The sequence below is a fragment of the Mobula birostris genome, chromosome 9 (assembly GCF_030028105.1).
Source record: "Mobula birostris isolate sMobBir1 chromosome 9, sMobBir1.hap1, whole genome shotgun sequence".
Lineage (NCBI taxonomy): Eukaryota > Metazoa > Chordata > Chondrichthyes > Myliobatiformes > Myliobatidae > Mobula > Mobula birostris.
Genome location: NC_092378.1, coordinates 139,626,238 through 139,651,471, shown reverse-complemented (window position 1 = coordinate 139,651,471; position 25,234 = coordinate 139,626,238). Strand labels below are relative to the sequence as shown.

The 25,234-nt window shown below is 40.8% G+C and overlaps 1 protein-coding gene across 1 annotated transcript in view; it reads left to right on the top strand.

The window, feature by feature from the left end:
* txndc11 (thioredoxin domain containing 11) overlaps positions 1–25,234 on the top strand; it is an 85,930-nt gene that overhangs the window by 29,383 nt on the left and 31,313 nt on the right. Inside the window, exons 5-7 of the mRNA XM_072268965.1 lie at positions 14,121–14,214; positions 15,020–15,132; positions 19,024–19,224. Coding sequence (XP_072125066.1) covers positions 14,121–14,214; positions 15,020–15,132; positions 19,024–19,224 — 408 coding nt within the window. The remainder of the gene's footprint in view (positions 1–14,120; positions 14,215–15,019; positions 15,133–19,023; positions 19,225–25,234) is intronic.

Genomic DNA, 25,234 nt, shown 5'->3' with positions numbered 1-25,234 from the left:
AGCCCTGTTTCTTGAATTTCGCACATACCCTCTAAACCTTTCCTATCTATGTGCTTGCAGTATCTAAATGTAGTTTAAACATCATAATTTTATCGACCTCTAACACTTCCTCAAAGCACATTCCACACACCTACTCTTTGTGTATAGGGGTGGGGGGGTGGGTGTTGGGGGAACTTGCCCCTCAGGTCCCCTTTAAATTGTTCCCCTCTCACCGTATACCTATGCCCTTGGAGTTTTATACTCCTCCACCCTAGGAGAAAAAGACTGTGACTATCCACCTTATTTTTGCCCCTCATGATTTTATAAATCTCTGTTAGGTAACCTGTTGGCTGCCAGATGGTGGCAGCCTATTCAGTCTCTTTTTATAACGTAAGTCCTGCCAGTAACATCCTTGTGAATCTTTTCTGCACCCCTCTAGCTTAAACATATCATTGCACACAATATTCCAGTTGTACTGTCACCATAGTCTTAATACTGGTTGAGTAAGGGAATTTCAAGCTGATGTTGGTGATTCCTTCCGCTTCTTGATAATGAGTGTTGAAGCATATCAACTCCTTTCTGAGTGGTGACTTGGATGACCTCCAATTCGCCTACCGAAGCAGCAGGTTTACAGAAGATGCTATCTCGTTGGCTCTTCACACAACTGTGGAGCATCTGGGCACGAAGTTGCATTCATCATGATGCTCTTCATCGACACAGCTCGGCATTTGACACCATAATCTTCTCAAAACTAATCCGTAAACTAAGGACCTGGGACACAATACCCCCTTGTACAATTGGATCCTGGATTTCCTCACTTGTAGATCCCAGTTGGTTTGAATTGGCAAAAGCATCTCCTCTACAATCTCCATCAGCACAGGAGCACCGCAGGGATGTGTGCTTAGTCCCCTGCTCTACTCGCTTTACACCTATGACTGTGTGGTTAAGTGCAGCTCCAATACCATATTCAAGTTTGCTGACGACACCTCTGTTGTGGGCTGAATCAAAGGTGATGATGAATCAGCATACAGGAGGGAATTGAAAAATTTGTCTTGAGTGGTGTAATTACAACAACCTCTCACTCAATGTCGATAAGACCAAGGAACTGATTATAGACTTCAGGAGAGGGAAACTAGAGCTCCATGAGCCGGCAATCATTGGAGGATCAGAGGTGGAGAGGGTCAGTAACTTTAACTTCCTGGTTGTCATTATCTCAGGGGACCTGTCCTGGACCCATCATATAAATATAATTGCGAAGAAAACACTACAGTGCCTGTATTTCCTCAGGAATCTGTGGAGATGCGGCGTGTTATTAAAAATCTTGGCAAACTTCTGTAGATGTGTGGTAAAAAGTGTGCTGTCTGGCTGTGTTACGGCCTGGTATGGGAATACCAATGCCTCTGAGCAGAAAATACTGCAAAAAGGTAGTGGATTTGGCCCAGTACATCACAGGTAAAACCTTGGGAACCTTTGAGCACATCTATGTGAAATGTTGCTGTAAAAAAGCAACATCCATTACAAAGAATCTCACCACCCAGGCCATGCTCTTCTTTCACTGCTACCATCAGTTAGAAGGTACAGGTGCCTCAGGACTCATTACCACCAGGTTCAGAAAGAATTACTACCCCTCAACCATCAGGCTCTTGAATAAAAGGGGATAACTACACCCATTTAAGGACTTTTTTTAAATCTTGATATTTCATGCTTGTTATTTATTGCTATTTATTATCTACATTTGAACTGTTGGTTTAGTTTACAGATTTTGTTTACAGTTACTGTTCTATAGATTTGCGAAGTACGCCCATAGAAAAGAAATCTTAGGGTTGTATGTGGTGACGTGCATGTACTCTGATAATAAATCTTACTTTGAACTTTTAATGTAATCGGGGAATCAATAACCTGTTGAGAAAGTAAGGAGGCATGGGATCCAAAAGGGACATTGCTTTGTGGATTCAGAACTGGCTTGCTCACAGAAGGCAAAGAGTGGTTGAAGATGGGTCATATTCTGTATGGAGGTCGGTGACCAGTGGTGTGCCTCAGGGATCTGTTCTGGGACCCCTACTCTGTGATTTTTATAAATGATCTGGATGAGGAAGTGGAGGGATAGGTTGGTAAATTTGCTGATGACACAAAGTTTAGGGGTGTTGTGGCTATTGTGGAGGCTGTCAGAGGTTACAGCGGGACATCGATAGGATGCAAAACTGGGCTGAGAAGTGACAGATGGAGTTCAACCCAGATAAGTGTGAGTGGTTCATTTTGGTAGGTCAAATATGTTGGCAGAATATAGCATTAATGGTAAGACTGTTGGCAGTGTGGAGGATCAGAGGGATCTTGGGGTCCAAGTCCATAGGACACTTAAAGCAACTATGCAGGTTGACTCTGTGGTTAAGAAAGCATACTGTGCATTGGTCATTATCGCTGGTGAGATTGAGTTTAGGAGCCAAGAGGTAATGTTGTAGCTATGTAGGACCCTGGTCAGACCTCACTTGGAGTACTGTGTTCAGTTCTGGTCACCTCACTACAGGAAGGATGTAGAAACTATAGAGAGGGTGCAGAGGAGATTTGCAAGGATGTTGCCTGGATTGGGGAGGAGGTCTTATGAGAATAGGTTGAGTGAACTCGGCCTTTTCTCCTTGGAGTGACGGAGGATGAGAGGTGACCTGATAGAGGTGTATAAGATGATGAGAGGTATTGATTGTGTGGATAGTCAGAGGCTTTTTTCCCAGGGCTGAAATGGCTAGCACAAGAGGGCACAGTTTTAAGGTGCTTGAAAGTAGGTACAGAGGAGATGTCAGGGGTAGGTTTTTTTTTACACACAGAAAGTGATGAGTGCGTGGAATGGGCCACCAGCGATGGTGGTGGGGGCAGGTACAATAGGGTCTTTTAAGAGACTCCTGGACAGGTACCTGGAGCTCAGAAAAATAGATGGCTATGGGTAACCCTAGGTAATTTCTAAGCTAAGTACATGTTTGGCACAGCTTTGTGGGCCGGAGGGCGTGTATTGTGCTGTAGGTTTTCTGTGTTTCAAAATGAACCACTCACACTTATCTGGGTTGAACTCCATCTGTCACTTCTCAGCCCAGTTTTGCATCCTATGTTTCTAAAATTCAGAACTTCATGAATAGATTGTAAATAGAATTTTAACACTTTGCTTTAGATGAGTTTATGTTTGGTGCATTAATAATTGCTTTGCAAATTGTATAAAAGAAAATGTTGATTTGGTGTGGCTTATAAATTCAAGTTTGTTTGTTATTTCACTTTCTTAAAATTAGTTTCTCTATTCTTTCTCTGTAACATTTGAATACTGACACTGGCTTCTAAATTTTTGCCCATGTGTTCTTCGGTCAAATTAATGGTATCAAAAGGAATTAGCAGGTTTTTTTTTAAAACTTCTGTCCAAGAGATTGGAAAAGGGAAGATCCAGGCCACATACATTATTTCTGTGGGAAGTTCCTTTGACATCATCAGAATTAGAATCAGGTTTAATATCATTGGCATATGTCGTGAAATTTGTTGTTTTGTGACAGCAGTCTATTGCAGTACATAATTTTAAACTAAATAGGAGCAGAATTAGGCCATTGAGCCTGCTCGCCATTCTATCATGGCTGATCCCATACACCTGCCTTCTCGCCATATCCTGTGATGCAGTGACCTGTCAGCAAACTTAATATAACTAAGTATATATTTTTTAAAAAATAAATTAACTAGTGCAAAAAGAGGAAAACGTACTGAGGTGTTCATGAGTTCATTGTCCATTCTGAAATTTCATAGCAGAGGGGAAGAAGCTGTTCCTAAGAGGTTGAGTGTGTGTCTTCACGTTCTTGTACCACTTGCTTGATGGTGCCAGTGAGAAGAAGGCATGTCCTTTGGTGATGGAGGTCCTTAATGACGGATGCTGCCTTTTGAAGGTGTCCTGGATGCTGAGGAGGCTAGTGCCCATGATGGTGCTGGCTGAGTTTACAAATTTCTGCAGCTTTTTCTGATCCTGGGCAGTGCCTGCTTCATACCAGACAGTGATGCAACCAGTTAGAATGCTCTCTGCTGTACTCCTGTACAAATTTGCGAGGTCTTTGGTGACATACCAATTATCCTTAAAGTCCTAATAAAGTATAGCTGCTTGTTGTGCCTTCTTTGTAATTGCATCAATATGTTGGGCCCAGAATAGATACTCAAAGATACTGACACCCAAGAATTTGAAGCTGCTCTCTCTTTCCACTTCAGTGATGATGAATGTAAAATCCAACTCATTGCTGCTTTTGCGCTGTAGAGCAAAAACAATAGTTGGCTTGCCCTCTGGAGAGAACTGAGTTCAATACGTGTGATTTTGAAATGTCTGAGAGTGATAAGTATGTGCTGAGGGCTTGTTTCCCCATGGAGAATCTAGAGAAAGTTGCATTAGCTCAGGATAAAGTGTTGGTAATGTAGAACTAGTGAAGATTGCAAACTTTTGGAATAAAACTGAAAATGGTAAAAAATACTCAGCGGGTTAGAGCACCAGTGGAGCGAGAAAAATAATTAACGTTAAAGGTCAATGATCATTCTGTAATTCTTTCCTGAGTGATCTTTTTAACTACGTACATTGATTTGACTAACAACAGAGCAATCACATTTTACTAATAATTTTCTATAAAGCCTTGCTTCTTAAAAACTTCAGTAACATTCTTTGTCCTTAGCTGTGGTCTATGTCTTCCTACAACATAAAGTGCCATCTGGTATGCCTTGACTGTTTTGCCCTTATAAGCCAAGGTCACATTCACTGTTTTCAGCCTACTTCTGATCTCTGCTTTAATCAAAGAGTTTCTTCACTGCTGCAGAGAGACGATTTTGGCTATTTTATCTATTTGGGCACTGGGATTTGTCTGTTTTACTGAAATACACACTTTCTTGCATTCATAACACGTGGTATTACACCTTAGCAGAGAATTCATTGCAACTTCCTGCCAGGTGTTGTTTTTTTAAATGGACTCATGAGCTTCAATTTGGGCTTTCCTGAGAACTTGCAAAACGTGCAAAGAATATATTGCATTGCAACTGACACGATATGTCGTTACATGAGAAAAGCTATTCTTGTTCTGTAATGCTGTAAATAAAAAAAAATAAACTTTATGGGGTTGTAAGCATCAAGGTTTGTTTATTGTTTCAATGCATCTTCTGGAGGCTTTTATTGAAAGGTAGATTGGAAAAAATAGTTGGGGAGAATTGCTTTATCAATATTTAAATTTTTTTTAACCACAAGTCCAAACAAGTACAATCCTGGAAACTGAGATAACCATATTAATTTTTGGTGCGTGTTTTTGCCATGAAAATTGGCATCTTCTGGGATTTTCCATTTTCTCATTGTTTGTTTCTGGATGTCCTGAAATGTTTTATATGAAAGAAGCTTTTTGAAACTGAATCCATTGCTTTTCTTTTTAAGATAAAAATTCTTTACAGAATTCACATGAAATCATTAATGCCATTATAGATGGGGAGGCGTGGTTCGGACAGTTTGGAAAGATTTTTTTTTAGAATTTTGTAAAAATCTGGTCACAGCATCTAGCAGAGCAGCACTAGGTTTAACAAAACGTCAAGTGAATACAGAGGTGATTGCAGAAGTTGCATTAGTAGCATTTGGACCAGTAGAAATATAACCAAGTTATTGCAGCGGCTTAGAACTGGGTCGTGGTGCTATGAAAAGTATTTAAATTTTGATTTGACAAAGATCAATATTTACCTGAAAAGTAAATGTGCTAGTTTGTAAACCATTCATAGGTACATTTTAAATATTGTGTATATTCTAGCTGCCTTAGTGGAAGGGTGTCCAGTTCCTGCTACTGTCTGTAAGGAGTTTGTATGTTCTCCCTGTGACCACTTGGGTTTCTTCCGGGTATTCCGGTTTCCTCCTACATTCCAAAGATGTATGGGTTGGTGAGTTAATTGGTCACATGGGTTGTGCAGGCTCATTGGGTTGGAAGTGCTTGTCACTATGCTATATCTCTAAATGTAAAAAAAATGTAGGTTGGTAACATTATGTGGAGCAGTAATGTAAATTCAGCATGTACCCAGTGAAAAGGACAATTAAAAGTGAGCAAATATCCCAGTCATGGAATGAAAAAGAATAAGTCGGCATGGAAATGCTATCATCTTATCCATACTGGTAGAGCTAATGGTCACTGTATTTGGGAAGGATAAAGTCAAAGCTGAAATGTGGAAAGCATTTTAGTGCATGAGTGATAAATCTATAGTTCTCTCAAGAGGAAGTCAAGGATGTCTTTGAATCTGAGTAATCTGAGATTGCAGTAGCCTACTTGAAAAGAGCAAGTAACTAAGCTTTGACCTATATTGCATGCAGCACCTCCCAGCTGAAAGAATTCATTTTATGTATGGGGCTTTTATAGAACATTCATTAGAGATTACTTAACATTGTTGATTCACCATTGTATCATGTAACAATCAAGAAGGAATGGGGGAGGGTGGTGTAGGGTCAGTAAACGAACCCTAAAGATACTTTTAGGCAGTGAATTCTGTAAAGTTAAATTTCCGTTACCCAAATGGCCATAACATGGGTCGTCTGTACAATTTACTTTGTATCAATATCATATTTAACCAGTTGAGTGCATGCTTTTGATCTCTGCCATATGTCTTCCTGCCAAATTAATGGTTCACTGAAGCTTCCTTTGTATCATCTGTTGTGTTGAAAGCTAATCAAAAGGACTTGAAACTGTATTTGTTCCTGGATTTCTATTTAAAACACTCTCTCCAGTGTAGTAATTGTTAACAAGTTAATTTTTATGAAAGCCAAAGACAATACTTGGCTGTACTCTCTGGAATGTGGGTTTTCTTTTGGCTGTTGAATAATTCTGTTTTGCTTCGTCTACTTGCTGCAGTATCCTTTAAGTGGATTGACATTAGGATATTTTGAAAATACTGCCTCAATTCCAGTTTTAATCCCATAATCATAATGCTGAACATGAATTATCTAATGATCATGAATTATCTGAAGGAGGTAGATTTAACTTAAGGAGAAAATAAGGATTTTATGAGAGGGGTTTTCTTGTGTAAGTAGCTTTAATTTAATTTTATAGCTTTTATTTTCCAATAAACACTTGTTCAGATATGTTATTTGTGGATATGATGAGTGTGCGACCAACCTTCATTGTCAGAAACAAAATAAAAGCATTAGATGAATGGTGTTTATTAAAATATGAGCATTCTTTGTCTTTTTTGTTTTATTTGATAACCCCAGCTAGATCACTTATCCTGTTAGTTATTTTGCCTTAGATGTATATAAAGATTAATACATAGTTTACAAATTTGTTAGTCATTATGTCTTTTCTGTTACACCTATGCATTTCCTAACCTACCTTGGCTAACTCTGTCTTATCTGCCTCCATAGTTCATTCAAAGTTAAAGCCTCTGTTTCAGATTGAACTAATAATTTGCAAAATTAAAAACTTCTATCATTTTTTGGTCACTGTTCCTTTAAAGCTGTTTAACGAGCAGATGAAAGACCAACACTTACTCTTTAAATCATATTATGCACAATATTTTACAATTCAATATGGGCTGTACTTGCAGAAATGACAGTGAGCCAGATTTTCTTCTACAACAGTTTTGATAATTTTGTAGCCACCATTATTGAGGCTAGCTTATTTAAATTTAAATCCCCTGGATGTTATTTTATTTTTTAACTCTTAACTCCAATTAATTTATGTTGTCCCGTCATTTAAACACAGTGCCACTGTGAGGACCTTGGTTGGGGTCGACCATGGATATTGCGTCCTACATGTCTATGTGATACACAAGTCAGGGCAGTACGATATTGAGAGCAAGCTGTTTCCCATGCAGCAGACTTCCCCTTCTCCATGCAGCCAAATCCAAAGGACCAGTAGAGACCAGCATGGTTTGGCACTCAGTGGCGCCATAGGAGTTGCCAGTCACCGTTGAACTCAACATTGGACTGCCTTATGAACTTCAGCTCCAGATTTTCCCTCTGGGTTTATTCCCAAAGCCTTCCCCATGAGTGGGCATAGCCACAAGGCAGCAGAGGGTTGAAATCAGAGATTTCCTTCTAGATCAGTTGCCAACCACAGTTGATGAGCCCCATCTGCTTGAAGCGACTGGTTTTAAGGCAGCAGTAACCCACCTTTGCCCTTCTGTCAATAGAAATGCTTTCACCAGGCTTAGTAGCTAAACCACATGTGAAGGCCAGGAGCTGGACTTGGTTGGCAGAGGCTATTTGAGGCACACACCATTGGGAGTACTTAATAGCTACTGGGAGCTTATCCCCACTACCTCCCCAGCTATGACAGCCTTAAGGAACCACAGTGCCAGTATGTCCTCCATTATTGCCAAGAATCCATTGCAGCCAGTTTTATAGATAGCAAGTTGAACTGTCACTTTGATCTCTTTAAAACAGTGCCCATGTGATCACTGTGTATAATTCAGCTTGAGCTAAACACTTTGCTCATTTGGTAAGAAAAGGAAGGCAGATTATTATCTAAATGGAGTCAAGTTAGGAAAAAGGGAAATACAACGAGATCTAGGTGTTCTTGTACATCAGTCACTGAAAGCAAGCATGCAAGTACAGCAGACAGTGAAGAAAACTGATTGGAGTGACTGGGCTTGTATACACTGGAACTTAGAAGGATGAGGGGGGATCTGATTGAAACATATAAGATTATTAAGGGATTGGACATGCTGGAGTTAGGAAGCATGTTCCTGCTGATGGGTGAGTCCAGAACCAGAGGCCACAGTTTAAGAGTAAAGGGTAGGCCATTTAGAACGGAGTTGAGGAAAAACTTTTTCACCCAGAGAGTGGTGGATATATGGAATGCTCTGCCCCAGAAGGCAGTGGAGGCCAAGTCTCTGGATGCTTTCAAGAAAGAGATGGATAGAGCTCTTAAAGATAACAGAATCAAAGGTTATGGGGATAAGGCAGGAACTGGATACTGATTATGGATGATCAGCCATGATCACAGTGAATGGCGGTGCTGGCTCGAAGGGTCGAATGGCCTACTCCTGCACCTATTGTCTATTGGTAGCTGATATCTGTTGATACCTACTGCTCAATGTATGTACAAAAATTGAAACAATATAAAGTTGGTTCAGGAATCGAATTTTAGGAACTTAAATGTTGGTACATAAATTGCTGATTTTGGAGTTCTAAAACATAAATGCTCAGCAGATTAGACTGCATCTTTGGAGAGGCAAATAAGAGCTGAAGACTTGGGTCACTGATCTTTCATCAGAATCTGAAGTTTTTGTGTAAGTCAGTTCCAGCATTTCTTTCTCTATAAGTGGTACCTAACTTGAGTGTTTTAATATTTTCTGCATATACTAGTCCCAGTCATAAATCTTCCCCTTGTAGTGAATGCCTTGCTGTACTGTAAAGGTACTTCAATTCTGTGATGGTTACTTATGGTAAGATAGTGGCGTGTTCGGTCGTAGAGGCTTTATGGGGCCAACCAGAAGTGTTATTGTCCTTGAACATATTTTTAATGATCACAAGACCCTGCTGAATATTAAGAACCGCAGGTCTACATAGACATAGAACATAGAATAGTACAGCACAGTACAGGCCCTTCGGCCCATATTGTAGTGCTGACACTCAAACCCTGCCTCCCATATAAGACCCACCTTAAATTCCTCCATATACCTGTCTAGTAGTCTCTTAAACTTCACAAGTGTATCTGCCTCCACCACTGACTCAGGTAGTGCATTCCACGCACCAACCACTCTCTGAGTAAAAAACCTTCCTTTAATATCCCCCTTGAACTTCCCACCCCTTACCTTAAAGCCATGTCCTCTTGTATTGAGCAGTGGTGCCCTGGGGAAGAGGCACTGGCTATCCACTCTATCTATTCCTCTTATTATCTTGTACACCTCTATCATGTCTCCTCTCATCCTCCTTCTCTCCAAAGAGTAAAGCCTTAGCTCCCTCAATCTCTGATCATAATGCATACTCTCTAAACCAGGCAGCATCCTGGTAAATCTTCTCTGTACCCTTTCCAATGCTTCCACATCCTTCCTATAGTGAGGTGACCAGAACTGGACACAGTACTCCAAGTGTGGCCTAACCAGAGTTTTATAGTGCTGCATCATTACATCGTGACTCTTAAACTCTATCCCTCGACTTATGAAAGCTAACACCCCATAAGCTTTCTTAACTACCCTATCCACCTGTGAGGCAACTTTCAGGGATCTGTGGACATATACCCCCAGATCCCTCTGCTCTTCCACACTACCAAGTATCCTGCCATTTACTTTGTACTCTGCCTTGGAGTTTGTCCTTCCAAAGTGTACCACCCCACTCTTCTCCGGTTTGAACTCCATCTACCACTTCTCAGCCCACTTCTGCATCCTATCAATGTCTCTCTGCAATCTTTGACAATCCTGTACACTATCTACAACGCCACCAACCTTTGTGTCGTCTGCAAACTTGCCAACCCACCTCCACTTCTACCCCCACATCCAGGTCGTTAATAAAAATCACGAAAAGTAGAGGTCCCAGAACCGATCCTTGTGGGACACCACTAGTCACAATCCTCCAATCTGAATGTACTCCCTCCACCACGACCCTCTGCCTTCTGCAGGCAAGCCAATTCTGAATCCACCTGCCAAACTTCCCTGGATCCCATGCCTCCTAACTTCCTGAATAAGCCTACCCTGTGGAACCTTGTCAAATGCCTTACTAAAATCCATATAGATCACATCCACTGCACTACCCTCATCTATATGCCTGGTCACCTCCTCAAAGAACTCTATCAGGCCTGTTAGACACGATCTGCCCTTCACAAAGCCATGCTGACTGTCCCTGATCAGACCATGATTCTCTAAATGCCCAGAGATCCTATCTCTTTTCCAACAGCTTTCCCACCACAGACGTAAGGCTCACTGGTCAATAATTACCTGGACTATCCCTACTACCTTTTTTGAACAAGGGGACAATCCTCCAGTACCATTCCCGTGGACAACGAGGACATAAAGACCCTCTCCAGAGGCTCAGCAATCTCTTCCCTCGCCTCGTGGAGCAGCCTGGGGAATATTCTGTCAGGCCCCGGGGACTTATCTGTCCTAATGTATTTTAACAACTCCAACACCTCCTCTCCCTTAATATCAACATGCTCCAGAACATCAACCTCACTCATATTGTCCTCACCATCATCAAGTTCCCTCTCATTGGTGAATACCGAAGAGAAGTATTCATTGAGGACCTCGCTCACTTCCACAACCTCCGGGCACATCTTCCCACCTTTATCTCTAATCGGTCCTACCTTCACTCCTGTCATCCTTTTTTTCTTCACATAATTGAAGAATGCCTTGGGGTTTTCCTTTACCCTACTCGCCAAGGCCTTCTCATGCCCCCTTCTTGCTCTTCTCAGCCCCTTCTTAAGCTCCTTTCTTGCTTCCCTATATTCCTCAATAGACCCATCTGATCCTTGCTTCCTAACCCTCATGTATGCTGCCGCCTTCCACCTGACTAGATTTTCCACCTCACTTGTCACCCATGGTTCCTTCACCCTACCATTCTTTATCTTCCTCACTGGGACAAATTTATCCCTAACATCCTGCAAGAGATCTCTAAACATCGACCACATGTCCATAGTACATTTCCCTGCAAAAACATCATCCCAATTCTCACCCGCAAGTTCTAGCCTTATAGCCTCATAATTTGCCCTTCCCCAATTAAAATTTTTCCTGTCCTCGCTGATTCTGTCCTTTACCATGATAATGCTAAAGGCCAGGGAGTGGTGGTCACTGTCCCCCAGATACTTACCCACTGAGAGATCTGTGACCTGACCCGGTTCATCACCTAGGACTAGATCTAGTATGGCATTCCCCCTGGTCGGCCTGTCCACATACTGTGACAGGAATCCGTCCTGGACACACTTAACAAATTCTGCCCCATCTAAACCCTTGGAACTAATCAGGTGCCAATCAATAATAGGGAAGTTGAAGTCACCCATGATAACAACCCTGTTATTTTTGCACCTTTCCAAAATCTTCCTCCCAATCTGCTCCTCTGTATCTCTGCTGCTACCAGGGGGCCTATAGAATACCCCCAATAGAGTAACTGCTCCCTTCCTGTTCCCGACTTCCACCCATACTGACTCAAAAGAGGATACCTTATCAGTGAGTTACTTGTTGGCAAAGAAACTGAAGGAGCTGGACGACTTGGTGCAGATCATGTTGCTGCCTGCGCTAGAGAGGTGTCGGGGGAGTCAGTGCGCAAAGGCATTGTATAGTATGTGTCAATTTTCTTGTGATTGCAACACCCTGTTGAACATTGTTAATGTGGAATTTTGCACGTCTGATTGACTGCTATTTATTGGTGGGCAGCTGTGTGGCCTCGGTCATAGCAAGGCTTAGATCTCAAGCTGCGGTGTCGCCCGTTCACAGCCACCCAGAGAGAGAGAGACATCAGAGGCTGTGCAGCATCCAGGCTGGAGTTCTTGCTGAACACTCTCCCCCCCCCCCCCCCACCCCCCCAGTGTTTATTCAAGAGTAGACAAGCTGTATCGTGTTCAAAGTGTTCAAACTGCAGACGGCAGCAACATTCATGGGACTCATGGTCTTGGACTATGTATTTTTGTGTGACTGTATTTTACTGATATCTTGTATGTGCTTGTGGCCTTATCTGTACTTTGTGCTGTGTATGACTGTTGGTACAGTGTTTTATGCCTTGGCCCTCAAGTAATGCTGCTTTGTTTGGCTGCATTCATGGTCGTCATGGTTGAATGACAATTAAACTTGAACTGAACTGAGTGGTTGCTGATGAGATCTAGGTGGATTTTGAGATGTACAAAAAATAGAGCAGACAGCTGTTGCATCAAAGGAAGATGGGTTTTAAGTTATAGGATGACTTTGAATCATAGCATTTAGGAAACAACAGTACAGGGACAGACTCAAAGACCAACCATTCCTGCACTAATCATTATGACAATCTGACCAGTACCATCTGCCCATATGTGATAACTATCCCTCAATGTGGTCATGTGTCTGTCCAAATGCCATTTAAAGACTGTTAACGTATCTGTTTCTATCACCTGCCTTGACAGCCTAATCCAGATACCTAAAATGCTCTTGCCTCTCCTATCTCCTTTGCACTCTTTTCTTTCCCCACCTTCAAAATAAGTTCTCCAGTACTTGACAGCTTCACCTGGTGGGGTGGGGGTGGCAAAACTATTTACACTATATATGCCACTCATCATTTTATGCTGTTCTATCAGTTTTATCACCGTATCCACTTGTGTTACTACTTTTAGGGAGCTGTGAGCTTACACCCCGAGATCCCTCTATGTTGGTGCTTCCAAAGGTGCAACCATTTGGTCCCAGCTAAACATAACAGTAAAAATATAGCTTTTTTTTATAACAGCATGGGGGTTGAATTCTTTAGTGGAATGAAAAAAATATGCAAATACATTTCCCCCCTATACCATATGATGTTTGAATGCTGTGTTTTTTTAAAATTATTGAGGCCTTTGTTCTTTAAGAATTTTACACCCCGTTTTTTCAGTTTATACATTATCTATTTAGCAAGGGCAATTGTTTGGATGAAATACAGTCAGTGTTTTTCTTTCAGTACCATGAGGTTAATAAAGGAGTGAGATGATGAAATGAATTCCCTTTTAATATAGTTCAGTGCAATTGGCATTGTATTTATTGCCAGACTGTTAATTGCATATAAATTGCTGGAAAATTAACACTTTTGAAATTGGTTCTATTTATGATGCCTTTTTCCTAACCACATTAAATATGCTTCATAAATCCAAGTTGTTATTGTTGTTACTATATTTAAATACAGCGGCTTGTAACTATCACCTATAGCTTGTTTCATAACATTTGTAATTTAGTATATCTAAACACAATATGGAATTCCTAGCATTTTCGTTACTAGTTTCATTTCAATTATTGCTTTGTGAAAAGGGTCATACAAGTGTTGTGTGCGAAATGTTAACATCTTGTATATAACAGCAACGTGCTATCTGACATGCTGGAAAGATTGTTTGACTTTATTGCATTAAATTACATCAGTTATTTTTTGGGGAAATATAAGTAACTTGGTGCTTACTGTTTCTCGTTTTGCAATAGTAATAGACAATGCTGATGAACCTTCTCAAAGTTTAGAATTGTCTTCATTTTTCCTTTCTCCAACACAGCCAGGTGTACTTGGATATTTTGAGTTCAACACCTCACCACAGCCTCCTGGTTTTTTGACGTTCTACATCTCTGCATTGCATGCACTAAAAAGAGGTACAACTTTAACCTATTCAAAACAAAATAACTATACCTTTGGCACATACTGTTTAACATAACTTTGTTTAATATCTGATGAATGAGTTTTAATTAGTTATAATACAATTAGAATGTAAGGTACAGGAAACTATTTGACTCTCTTGCCTTGAATTTGCCTATCCTTTTTCTTCTCCCCATCATTTTACTTTTTATCATATCTATCCATATCTTTTTTTGGATTTATTGTGCATGTTCAAATAAAAGTTTTTAAATTTTGAAAACTGTAAATCATATCCATTTCCTCATCCAGTATTTTGTAGAAATCAGTTTTTTTTTCCCTTTTGGCTTGCAACAATCCTAGAGAGTTAATCTAATAATAACTTTAAGAATATGTAGCAGATTTCCTAGTAACATTAGCACAAGTTGTATCAAGATTCTGGGAATAAATTTACCATGAACTTGAAAACACTGATTTCAGATTTTGGTGGCATTTTTTGTGGACATTAGTAAATTTTGTTGTACTGCTGTTGGAGATACCATTTCAAAGAAAGATGACTTCTGATTTTCCTTGGGTTTTAAATCTCTGCACAGTATTTAATAAAAAATCTATTAACTGCTCAACAATTCATTCGAATGACACAGGATGCTTTTCTCCAAATTCTGATATTGACACTAAAATGGTAAATGTACTTTATGGGGATTGCTGATATTCCATAAAATCAAAGTAATGAAAACTGAGGGTACATTCTTATTTCATGAAGTGTTTTGATCCTGCAATGGTTTGGTTGAGATCTGCTGAAAGTGAAACGTCTCTTGGTTTCAGATCATCAAGGAACAATTCGTTTTGGTGTGATTACAAGCAAGCAGGTGGCTAAAGAAATATCTGTAACTGATCCTGGAACAATTTATATGCATAGACATTTCAACGCTTCCCTAGTAAGTTATTTATCAGTCAGTGTCCAATTAGTTCCTCTAATTACTGCATAACGTATGGCTTTTAACTTTAGAGTCAGAGTCATAGAACACTACAACACAGAAACAGGACCTTTGGCCCAAATAGTCTGTGCTGAACTATTAAACTGCCCAGTGACGTCTACGTGCACCTGAACCATACCCTCCATACCCCTCCCATCCATGTACCTGTCCAAAATTTCTCTTAAATGTTGAAAATGAATCTGTATCCACCACTTTGGCTGGCAGCTCATTCCACGCTTTTTCCACCCTCTGAATGAAGAGATTAACTGTTTCAACTGTCATTCCTAATCTGTGACCACTAGTTTTAGTCTCACTGAACCTCAGTGGAAAAAGCCTGCTGCATTTACCCTGTGTATACCCTTCATCATTTTGTATTCCTCTATCAAATCTCCTCTCAATCTTCTACGCGCTAGGGAATAAAGTCCTAACCTGTTCAATCTTTCCTTGTAACTCGGATCCTCCAGTCCTGACAACATCCTTGTAAGCCTTATTGATTTCTTTCTTGTATGTAGGTGACCAAACTGCATGAAATACTTCAAATTGGGCCTCACCAACATCTTGTACAACTTCAAAATAACATCCCAACTCCTGTATTCAGTACTTTGATTTATGAAGGACAATGTGCTAAATGCTTTCTTTACGACCCTACCAACCTGTGATGCAACTCACAAGGAATTGTGGACCTGAATTCCCAGATCCCCCATTCTATATTGCAGTGGTCCCCAACCACCGGGCCGCAAAGCATGTGCTACCGGGCCGCGAGGAAAAGATATGAGTCAGCTGCACCTTTCCTCATTCCCTGTCACGCACTGTTGAACTTGAACATAGGGTTGCCAACTGTCCCGTATTTGCCGGGACATCCTGTATATTGGGCTAAATTGGTTTGTCCCGTACGGGATCGCCCTTGTCCCATATTTTCCCCGCTAAGGTGGAGCGTTTCTGTGAAACCGTTCGTAAGCTGAAATGGTGTAAAGCGAAGAAGCAATTACCATTAATTTATATGGGAAAAGGTTTTGAGCGTTCCCAGACCCAAAAAGTAACCTACCAAATAACACATAAAACCTAAAATAACACTAACATATAGTAAAAGCAGGAATGGTATGATAAATACACAGCCTATATAAAGTAGAAAATAATGTATGTACAGTGTAGTTTCACTTAACAGAGTCGGGAAGATTAAACCAAAACCGATTTGTAGAAAAAAATCGGCTCGTACACGCATGCACACACAGGTGCCCGCGCAAGGCTTCATGGTCGTGGTAGTCTTTCTCGGGGTAAACACGTGTCCCGTATTTGACTGCTATTTTTGTCCCTTATTTAGGAGTGAGAAAGTTGGCAACCCTCACTGTAAAAGACATGCTGAGGTGAACTTACCTCTACTTGAACACCCCGGTCGGCTGATCCGCAAGAATATTGTCAATATTAAACTGGTCCGCGGTGCAAAAAAGGTTGGGGACCTCTGCTGTATTTCACTTCTCAGTGCCCTACTGCTCACCATGCAAGTCCTGGCCTGGTTTTTCCCCCTCAAGTGCAACAGCTCATACCTATCTGCATTAAATTCCATCTGCTATTTTTCAGCCTATTTTTTTTTTTCAGTTGATTCAGATTCAGCCACAAACTTTAATAGCCTTCCTTGCTGTCCTCTTACACCCCCATTTTGGTGTCATCTGCAAATTCGCTGATCCAGTTTACCACACTATCACCCAAATCATTGATATAGATGACAAACAACAATGGACCCAGCACCGATCCCTGCGACATTCCACGAGTCACAGTCTCCAATCAGAGAGGCAACCAACTGGCTTTTCCTGTGAGATCAATGTCAAATCCAATTTTTTACCTCATCTTGGATGCCAAGTGACTGAACCATCTTGACCAGCCTGCCATGTGGAATCTTGTCAAAGGCCTTGCTAATGTCAATGTAGACTACATCCACTGCCTTGCCTTCATCAACTTTCCTGGTAATGTTCTTGGAGAAACTCTTAAGGTTGGTTAGACACAAACTACCGCACACAAAGCCATGTTTACTGTCTCTAATCAATCTCTGTCTATCCAAATAATTCTATTTCCGGTCCCTTAGAATACCTTCCAGTAACTTTCCCACTACTAATTGCAGGCTCCTCAACCTATAATTTCCTAGCTTATTCTTAGAGCCTTTCTTGAACAACATTATATAATCTCCAATCATAGACACCTCACCAGTGGCTAAGGAAATTTTAAATATTTCTGCTTGAGCCACTGTAATTTCTGCACTGGCCTCCTATGGGGTCTGAGGGAACACCTTGTCAAGCTTGGAGACTTGTACGCCCTATTTTGCTTTGACGGCAAACACCACCACCTCTGTAATCTGTGTGTGCTCCATAACCTCAGTGCAGCTTTGCCTCACATCTGTAGATTCTGTGTCCATCTCCCCACTAAATACTGCTGCAAAAAATCAATTTAAGATCTTCCCCCATCTCTTTTGATTCCCTGTGTAGATGATCATGCTGTACTTCTACAGGACCAATTTTGTCCCTTGTTATTCTTTTGCTCTTAATATATCTGTAAAAACTGTTAGGATTCTCCTTCTTTTTGTCTGCTAGAGCAACCTCATGCTTTCTTTTAGCTCTCCTGATTTCCTCCTCAAGTGTTCTCTTGTATTTCTTATACTGCTGAAGTACCTAATTTGCTTATTCCTACCTATACCTGCTGTGCATAGTCTCAGCATCTCTCAAAAACCAAGGTTCCTTAAGCCTTTTATCCTTTTACTCTGACAGGAACATATAAACTCTGTACTCTCAAAATATCACTTTTGAGGTCCTCCCACTTATTAAATACACCTTTGCCAGAGAACAACCTGTCCCAATTCACACTTGCCAGATCCTTTATGGTGCCATCAAAATTGCCCTTTCTTCAATATAGAATCTCAACCCAGGGGCCAGACCGATCCTTCTCCATAATTAACTTGAAACTAATGGCACTATGATCACTGGATGCAAAGTGCTCCTCTACACAAACCTCTGTCACTTGCCCTGTCTCATTCCCTAACAGGAGATCTAATATCACACTCTCTCTAGTTGGGACTTCTATGTACTGATTAAGGAAACTTTTCTGAATACATTTGACAACCTCCATCTCACCCAGCCTTTTACAGTATGGGAGTCCCAGTCAATGTGTGGAAAATTAAAATCACCTGCTATCTCAGATTTGTTTCTTGCAACAGTCTGCAATCTCTCTACAAATTTGTTCCTTTAATTCCAGCAGGCTGTTGGTGGTCTGTAATGTAATTCCATTAATGTGGTCATCCTTTCTTATTCTTCAGTTCCACTCCTATAGCCTCAGTGGGCAAGCTCTCCAGTCTGTTTATAAATACAGGTTTTTGTGTTGTGAAAGGTTTCAATAATAGTGCAACATCAGTGCTAGTAATTGAAGATTGGTTCTTGTGAACATTTAGGAATAGTTCGATGAATTGAGGATAAAGCAATTAAGGAAAATGGAAGCTAAAATACTGTTGAGTCATATAGTATGTTTAAAGGTAGGTGGAAAATATTTCCTAATGTGTCTATGCTCATAGCATAAAATGACACTGAATAGATGTGGCATACTGGAAGATGGAACTATTCACGAGGGTCAAAAATGATTGTTGGATGATTGGTTCCTTATCGATGGTCTTGTGTACTAATCCTGCTTTGAGCTGACTTTGGAAACATGAGACTAAGTCAGATCAGGATTTGATAGTGATCTGGAAGACCTAAAGGATGAGAGAAAACAGATGAGACAATTTTTTTTAGACTAAATTTTATTTATTTGTATTTATCTGCTTCTGTTAGTTAAGACCTGTATCATCTTGAAATGTCTGTTTTTCTAATTCAGGTCTTTCCTCATGAGATCCTAAACTTCACTGCAGTGAATGTCTACAGCTGGGCTTATGAGAATAGAGAGACCTTTATACACTGGTTGCGACCACATGGAAGCAAGAGTCTGCTCCTGAATAATGAGCTTAAGAAAGGGCCGGCTTTGCTATTGTTTTTCCCCTTCAGCCCATTAGCTGAAAAACAGCCACTGATGGAGGAGGTGAGAAGTTAATTCATGTGAATACGTATATGTAGGAATCACAGGATGCTTTCTTTATTCTCAGATCTGCTCTGTATACAAGATGTTCTAACATGAAGGATTTTGCTGAACAGGCTTTTGGAAAAAAATAGCAGTAGGAAATGATTCGGTTAAAACTTAATCTGCATAATCTGCAAAAACAAAAGTTGCTTCTCCATGTCATTTGTATCTGCGTGCTTTTTTAAAAAAATATCTTTGTAAGAGCGGTCTCTTTAGCAGGTTAGTTCTTCATGTGACTTGCTATGAGGTTTGCTCAGTTTTTAATTTAAAGCATTTCCAAATATTTGAAGCAGCTATGTTGCAAGGTATAAAGATCTTTTCTCAATCCTTAATACTGCTAAGGATTTATCTTGCTTCTTGATTTTTAATACAAATTATCATTTATGTAACCCACAGCATGAGAGGTAAACCATTTCCTCACAAGAGATACCAAAATTCTTTAATGCTAGTACAAGCAAATTTCATAAACTCCGTATATACTCTTCAAAGTGAGTGTTGAGCAATAGATTTTTCTGGTTGCTTATATTATTACTTTTATTGCAAGTTTTAGCCACACATTCTGGCACATTCCAACATGGGCTACCCACAGTGTTTGACAAAACAACATAGAACACAACAAGCAACAAAACAGCAACAAAACGAGCCACTTTCCTCCCTTCCAACCACACACACTGACAGTCCTCCAACAGGCCCTTAGTCTCAAGTGCTTCAATTTCAAATTGACCTTTGGCCTCTGATCTTCAGTATTGACTAGCTGGAGTAGGTTAAAAGTTTAGCTTGACATCATGGGCCGAAAGGCCTGTACTGTGCGGTATTGTTCTGTATTCAGTTTTGCACAACCAAATGCATGTACATTCTCTGTACATTTGTCTTGACTTTGAGGTTTGGGGGCGGGGGGGGGGAATGTTTCAGTCATTAGTGTAATACTTCCTCATTTTGTAAAGGGAGTAAGGTTAATAAATTAAGACTAGGTTTGTGTGTTTGAATGCAGTGATATAAATCTATTGAAAAGTATCCAAACACATTTAATGTAGGATCACTGCAGCCAATAGAAAGACTTTTAAACATTATTTATCCTGGCTAGAGTTTAAACATCAGTCTGCAGTTAAAGAATATTGTGTTCTCTATTAGCACCCTTATTTTAAAGACTTACTGTAGTGCCTGTAGCCTCTGTTTTGATGCCATTCAACACAGTAAGTAACAACGAGAATCAATTAAGTATTTTTAATAGAAAACGGTCAACTAGCAGCAAGATCTGGTATAAGTGTATTAAATATTAGGTCACATGGTACAGTTCTTGAAGATAAAGTCATAGTTATTTCTCTGCTTTTTTTAAAAAAAGTAAACGTAAACAGCTGAAAATAGTTAAATAACTAACAGTTAAGGTTTATACAGTAGAACATAGAACAGTACAGCACAGGAACAGACCCTTTGGCCCACAATGCTGTGCCGAATCAATTAAATGGCTAACTAATCTCTTCAGTATAGAAAATACACATATCCTTCCTTTGCTCCTCACTTTAATGTGCCTATCTAAATGTCTTTTAAAAGTCTCTAATGTTTCTGCCTCTAGCACCAGCCCAGGTAGTGCATTCCAGGCACCCACCATTTTCTGCGGGGTCGGGGGGGGGGGATCTTGCCCCGTACATCCCCTTTGAAATTACCCCTTCTCACCTTAAATGCATGATATTTGACATTGCAACCCTGGGAAAAGGATATTGTCTGCTCTATCTATGCTTCTCATAATCTTTTAAATCTCTATCAGATCTCCTCTCAGCATCTGGCGCTCCAGAGAAAACAACCCAAGTTCATCCAACTTCTCGTTATAGCACATGACCTCTAATCCAGGCAGGTAAACCTTTTCTGCACTCTCTCCAAAGCCCCAATGTCCTCCTATCATGGGACAACCAGGACTGTATACAGTACTCTAGATGTGGCCCAGCTAAAGTTTTATAAAACTGTAGCATTACTTCCTGACGAACTCAGTGCTTCAACTAATAAAGGCAAGCATGTCATATGCTGTCTTAACCACCCTATCAACCTGTGTAAGCACTTTCAGGGAGCTATGAACTTAGACCCCAAGATCCCTCTCCTCATCAGCCCTGTTACGGGTCTTGCCCTTAACAGTCTGCTGTCTCTTTACATTTGACCTACAAAGGGGCACAACTCACATTTGGCCCGGTTAGCTTCCATCTGCCATTTCTCTGTATATATCTGCAGATGATTTATATTTCATTCACTGTATTCTTTGCCTGTCTTCTATGCTACCCACAACACTACCAATCTTTGTATCGTCTGCAAACTTACTAGCCCACCTATGTACATTTTCATCCATGTCATTTATATACATCACAAGCAGCAGGGGTCCCAGTAAGCTTTCTGCAGAGCACCACTAATCACAGACCTCCAGCTAGAATAAGTTCTTTCGACCACTACCCTCTGTGTTCTATGGGCAAGCCAGTTCTCAATCCAGGTTCACCGTGAATCCCACACATCTACATCTTCTTGATGAGCATCCATGAGGGACCTTGTCAAATGCCTTAGAAAATCCAGGCAGACGTCAGCAGCAGCTCTACCTTCATCAATCACCCTCATGTCATCTTAACCAAAAAACTCAATCCAAATTAGTAAAGCACAACTTGCCCCACACAAAGTCATGGCCTCCCTAATTAGGCCATGGTTTTCCAAATGCTCATAAACCATATCCCTAAGAATTCTCTTCAGTAACATTGTGGGACTTGCCAATTTATAGCTTGCAGGAGTATCCCTTATTGAATAATAGAACAGTAGCTTCAAAATTATATACTTCACCACCAACCTCCAGCCCAATCATTTTTCCATATGCTGTTATAGGCTGTTTTGATTCATTACATCTGTATGGCTTTCAGAGCAATGCCTTACCTCATTAATTTTCCATTTAAGTTCAAGTTTGTTGTCAAATGACTATGCATTTGTACAACCAAATGAAACAGTGTTCCTCCAGACCACAGTGCAGCTAAACAACACATAAACCAAAATATTGTACTAAAATTCAGGTAACAAAGTATAATTCAAAATACATGTCGTAAAGCACAGTACAGCAGACAGCTTGCTGTTCTAGTGACAAGACCTTGATAGTGATAGGTTATTCAATAGTGTAACAGCCTGAGGGAAGAAGCTGTTACCCAGTCTGGCAGTCCTAGTCCTCATGCTCCTGTGCCTCCTTCCTGACCATAGTGGGTCAAATAGATTGTGGGATGGGTGGTAAAGGTCCTTAACATGCTTTGTCTGCAACGCTCCTGTAAATGTCACAAATGGGGGATGGACGAGATCTCATTGATCCCCTTGGCTTTTTTTTTGTACTGTCTTCTATAGGATCTTGTAGTCTGATGCCTTGCAGCTTCTGTACCACACAACGATGCAGCCAGACAGGACACTCGATCTTGCTCCTCACGAAAGTTGTTAGAATGGGGTGGGGAGTCCTGCATGCCTCAGTTTCTTCAAAGTGTAGATGCTACTGTGCCTTCTAATGAAGAGGTATTGTAGGTCCAGGTTAGAATGTTCATTATGTGCACACCAAGGAACTTTGTGCTCTTCGTGCTGTCTATGGCAGGGCCATAGACAAACAGTGGACAGTGATCGACTTGTGCCTTCCTGAAGCTCACAGTCATCTCTTTTGTGTTGTCCATGCTGAGACTGAGGTTGTTCTCACGTCTTTTGACAAGCCTTTACCTCCTCTCTGTTTGTCAACTCATCATTGTTGCTAATGTACGAGGGGTGATTGATAAGTTCGTGGCCCAAGGTAGAAGTAGATGAGTTATACAGCTCTCATTACATGCACATGCAGTTCAACTCTTTCAGTGATTATGCAGAAAGCTTGAAGTTAATAACTCATCAAGGGTAACCTCAAACTTTCTGCATAATCACTCAGGGTTGATCTGCACGTGCATGTAACGAGAGCGGTATAGCTCATCTCCTTCTACCTGAAGGCACGAGCCTATCAATCACCCCTGCTGTGGACACTTTCTGGAGGTCCAAGATCCGTATGCTCCATGACCGCTGGACTAAGTGTGTAAATGTAGGAGGGGACTATGTTGAAAAGTAAATGTGCTAGGTTTTCTAAAATTGACGCCTCCTATATTAGGCCACAAACTTATCAATCACCCCTCGTAGTATCATTAGCAAACGTAATGATGTAGTTTCAGCTGAATCTTGCCATCTTGAGTCAGCAGTAGACTGAGCACACAACCCTTGGAGGAGGGGGCACCAGTGCTCAGTATGATGGAGCTTGAGATGTTGCTGCCAACTCAGACTGACTGGGCTCTTTCCATCAAGAAGTCCAGGATCGATTTACAGCGTGGTGTTGAGTCCAACGAGGACAGTTTACCCATTAGCCTCTGAGGGATGACTGTGCTAAACGCCGAGCTGAAGTCGATAAACATCACCCTGCCACAGGAAGCATCGTTTTCTAGGTGGGACAGGACAGGGTGGAGGGCCGAAGCTATGGCATCATCAGAGGAACGTTTTGAGTGGTAGGCTAACTGAAAAAGGTCCAATGTAGCTGGAAGGTGGGATTTTATACAACCCTTTACCAGCAGATCAAAGCACTTCATGATTGTTGAAGTCATTACCACTGGGCAGTAATCATTTAGGCCAAGTCCTATGCACTTTTGGCACCAAAATGATGGTGATTGGCTTGAAGGCCTGCAGGTATAGTGGACTATTTTAGAGAAATATTAAAAATGTCCATTGAGGCCTCTGTCCCTCAGCACCTGATCAGGTGTGTTGTCCGACCTGTATTCTTCTCATCTCCTGGGGATAATTTAGTTTCCGCACAATACAGTTGCATGGACACAAGCTCTTCGGCTCAAGGTGCCTATCTGAGCTGGTCCCATTTGCCTCCACACAGACAGCAGAGCAGAGGTCAGAATTTAATCTAGGTTGCTGGAGGACGAGGCAGTAGCTGTACTACTTGTGCCAGTGTGACACCTAGTTCTGTGGATTTTATACTGACTTTACTTCCTTGGTTGCTGTAGACCTCCATGACTGCATCCATGTGGTTCCTGTTGATAAATAGGCACAATTCACAACACTCATTGTGTATAGACCATAACAATTTATTGACTTGGGCCTGCGGTTTCCAGTAGGTAGAGACATCAGATTTGGTTCCCATATGATTTTCCCGAAAACCATACATTTTCATAAAGCAGATATCTCTTCATCTGAATGCTACCTATTGAGTATTTAAAATGACAGAGATACAGAACCTGTGAGAAATATTTCTACTGCGTTTTACTCGAGAACAGCCAATAAGACTGTTGATTGTTGGGATATTTGCTATTTCAGATCCTGCACTTTTTGCTAAACCTTTGGGAAATAGCTTAAATTATTCATCTGAAATTGCAAGCATGCTAATCTGTAGCACCACAATCTGTATAAATTATGAATAAGTATTTCTTCTGGCTGAAGTAAAAAAAACTTAATCAAGGAAACAGAGGCTGGGATGTTGTGCAAATGTTTGCCTGTTCAAAAATTTGTTTTTAAATATGTGCCAGCTCTGTTCTATATTATCTGGCTTTCAGAAGGTGATCAAATCACTTATTCCTACAGAAAGGCTCAAACTATGTTTGATATATGGAATTGATGACTTAATAGACACAAGAAAATTCTGGGGTAATTCAGTAAGTCAGACAGAATCTGTGGAAGGTGATAAACAGCTGAAGTTCTGGCTGTAGCCTCCTTTCCTTCCAGTCCTGATAATGGATCTTGGCCCAAAACGTTGACTGTTCATACCCCTCCATATTGCTGCCTGAGTTGCTGTGTCACGCCAGCGTTTTGTGGGTGTTGCTCAAGATTTCCAGCACCTGCAGTATCTCTTGGTAACTGAAAAGGTTAGGTGGTATGGAATTGAGTGGTGCCTTTGCAGTGCTATGTTTTAATAGGTAACATTTAGTGACATCACTTTCCTGGTTATTACATTGAATTTTATCTG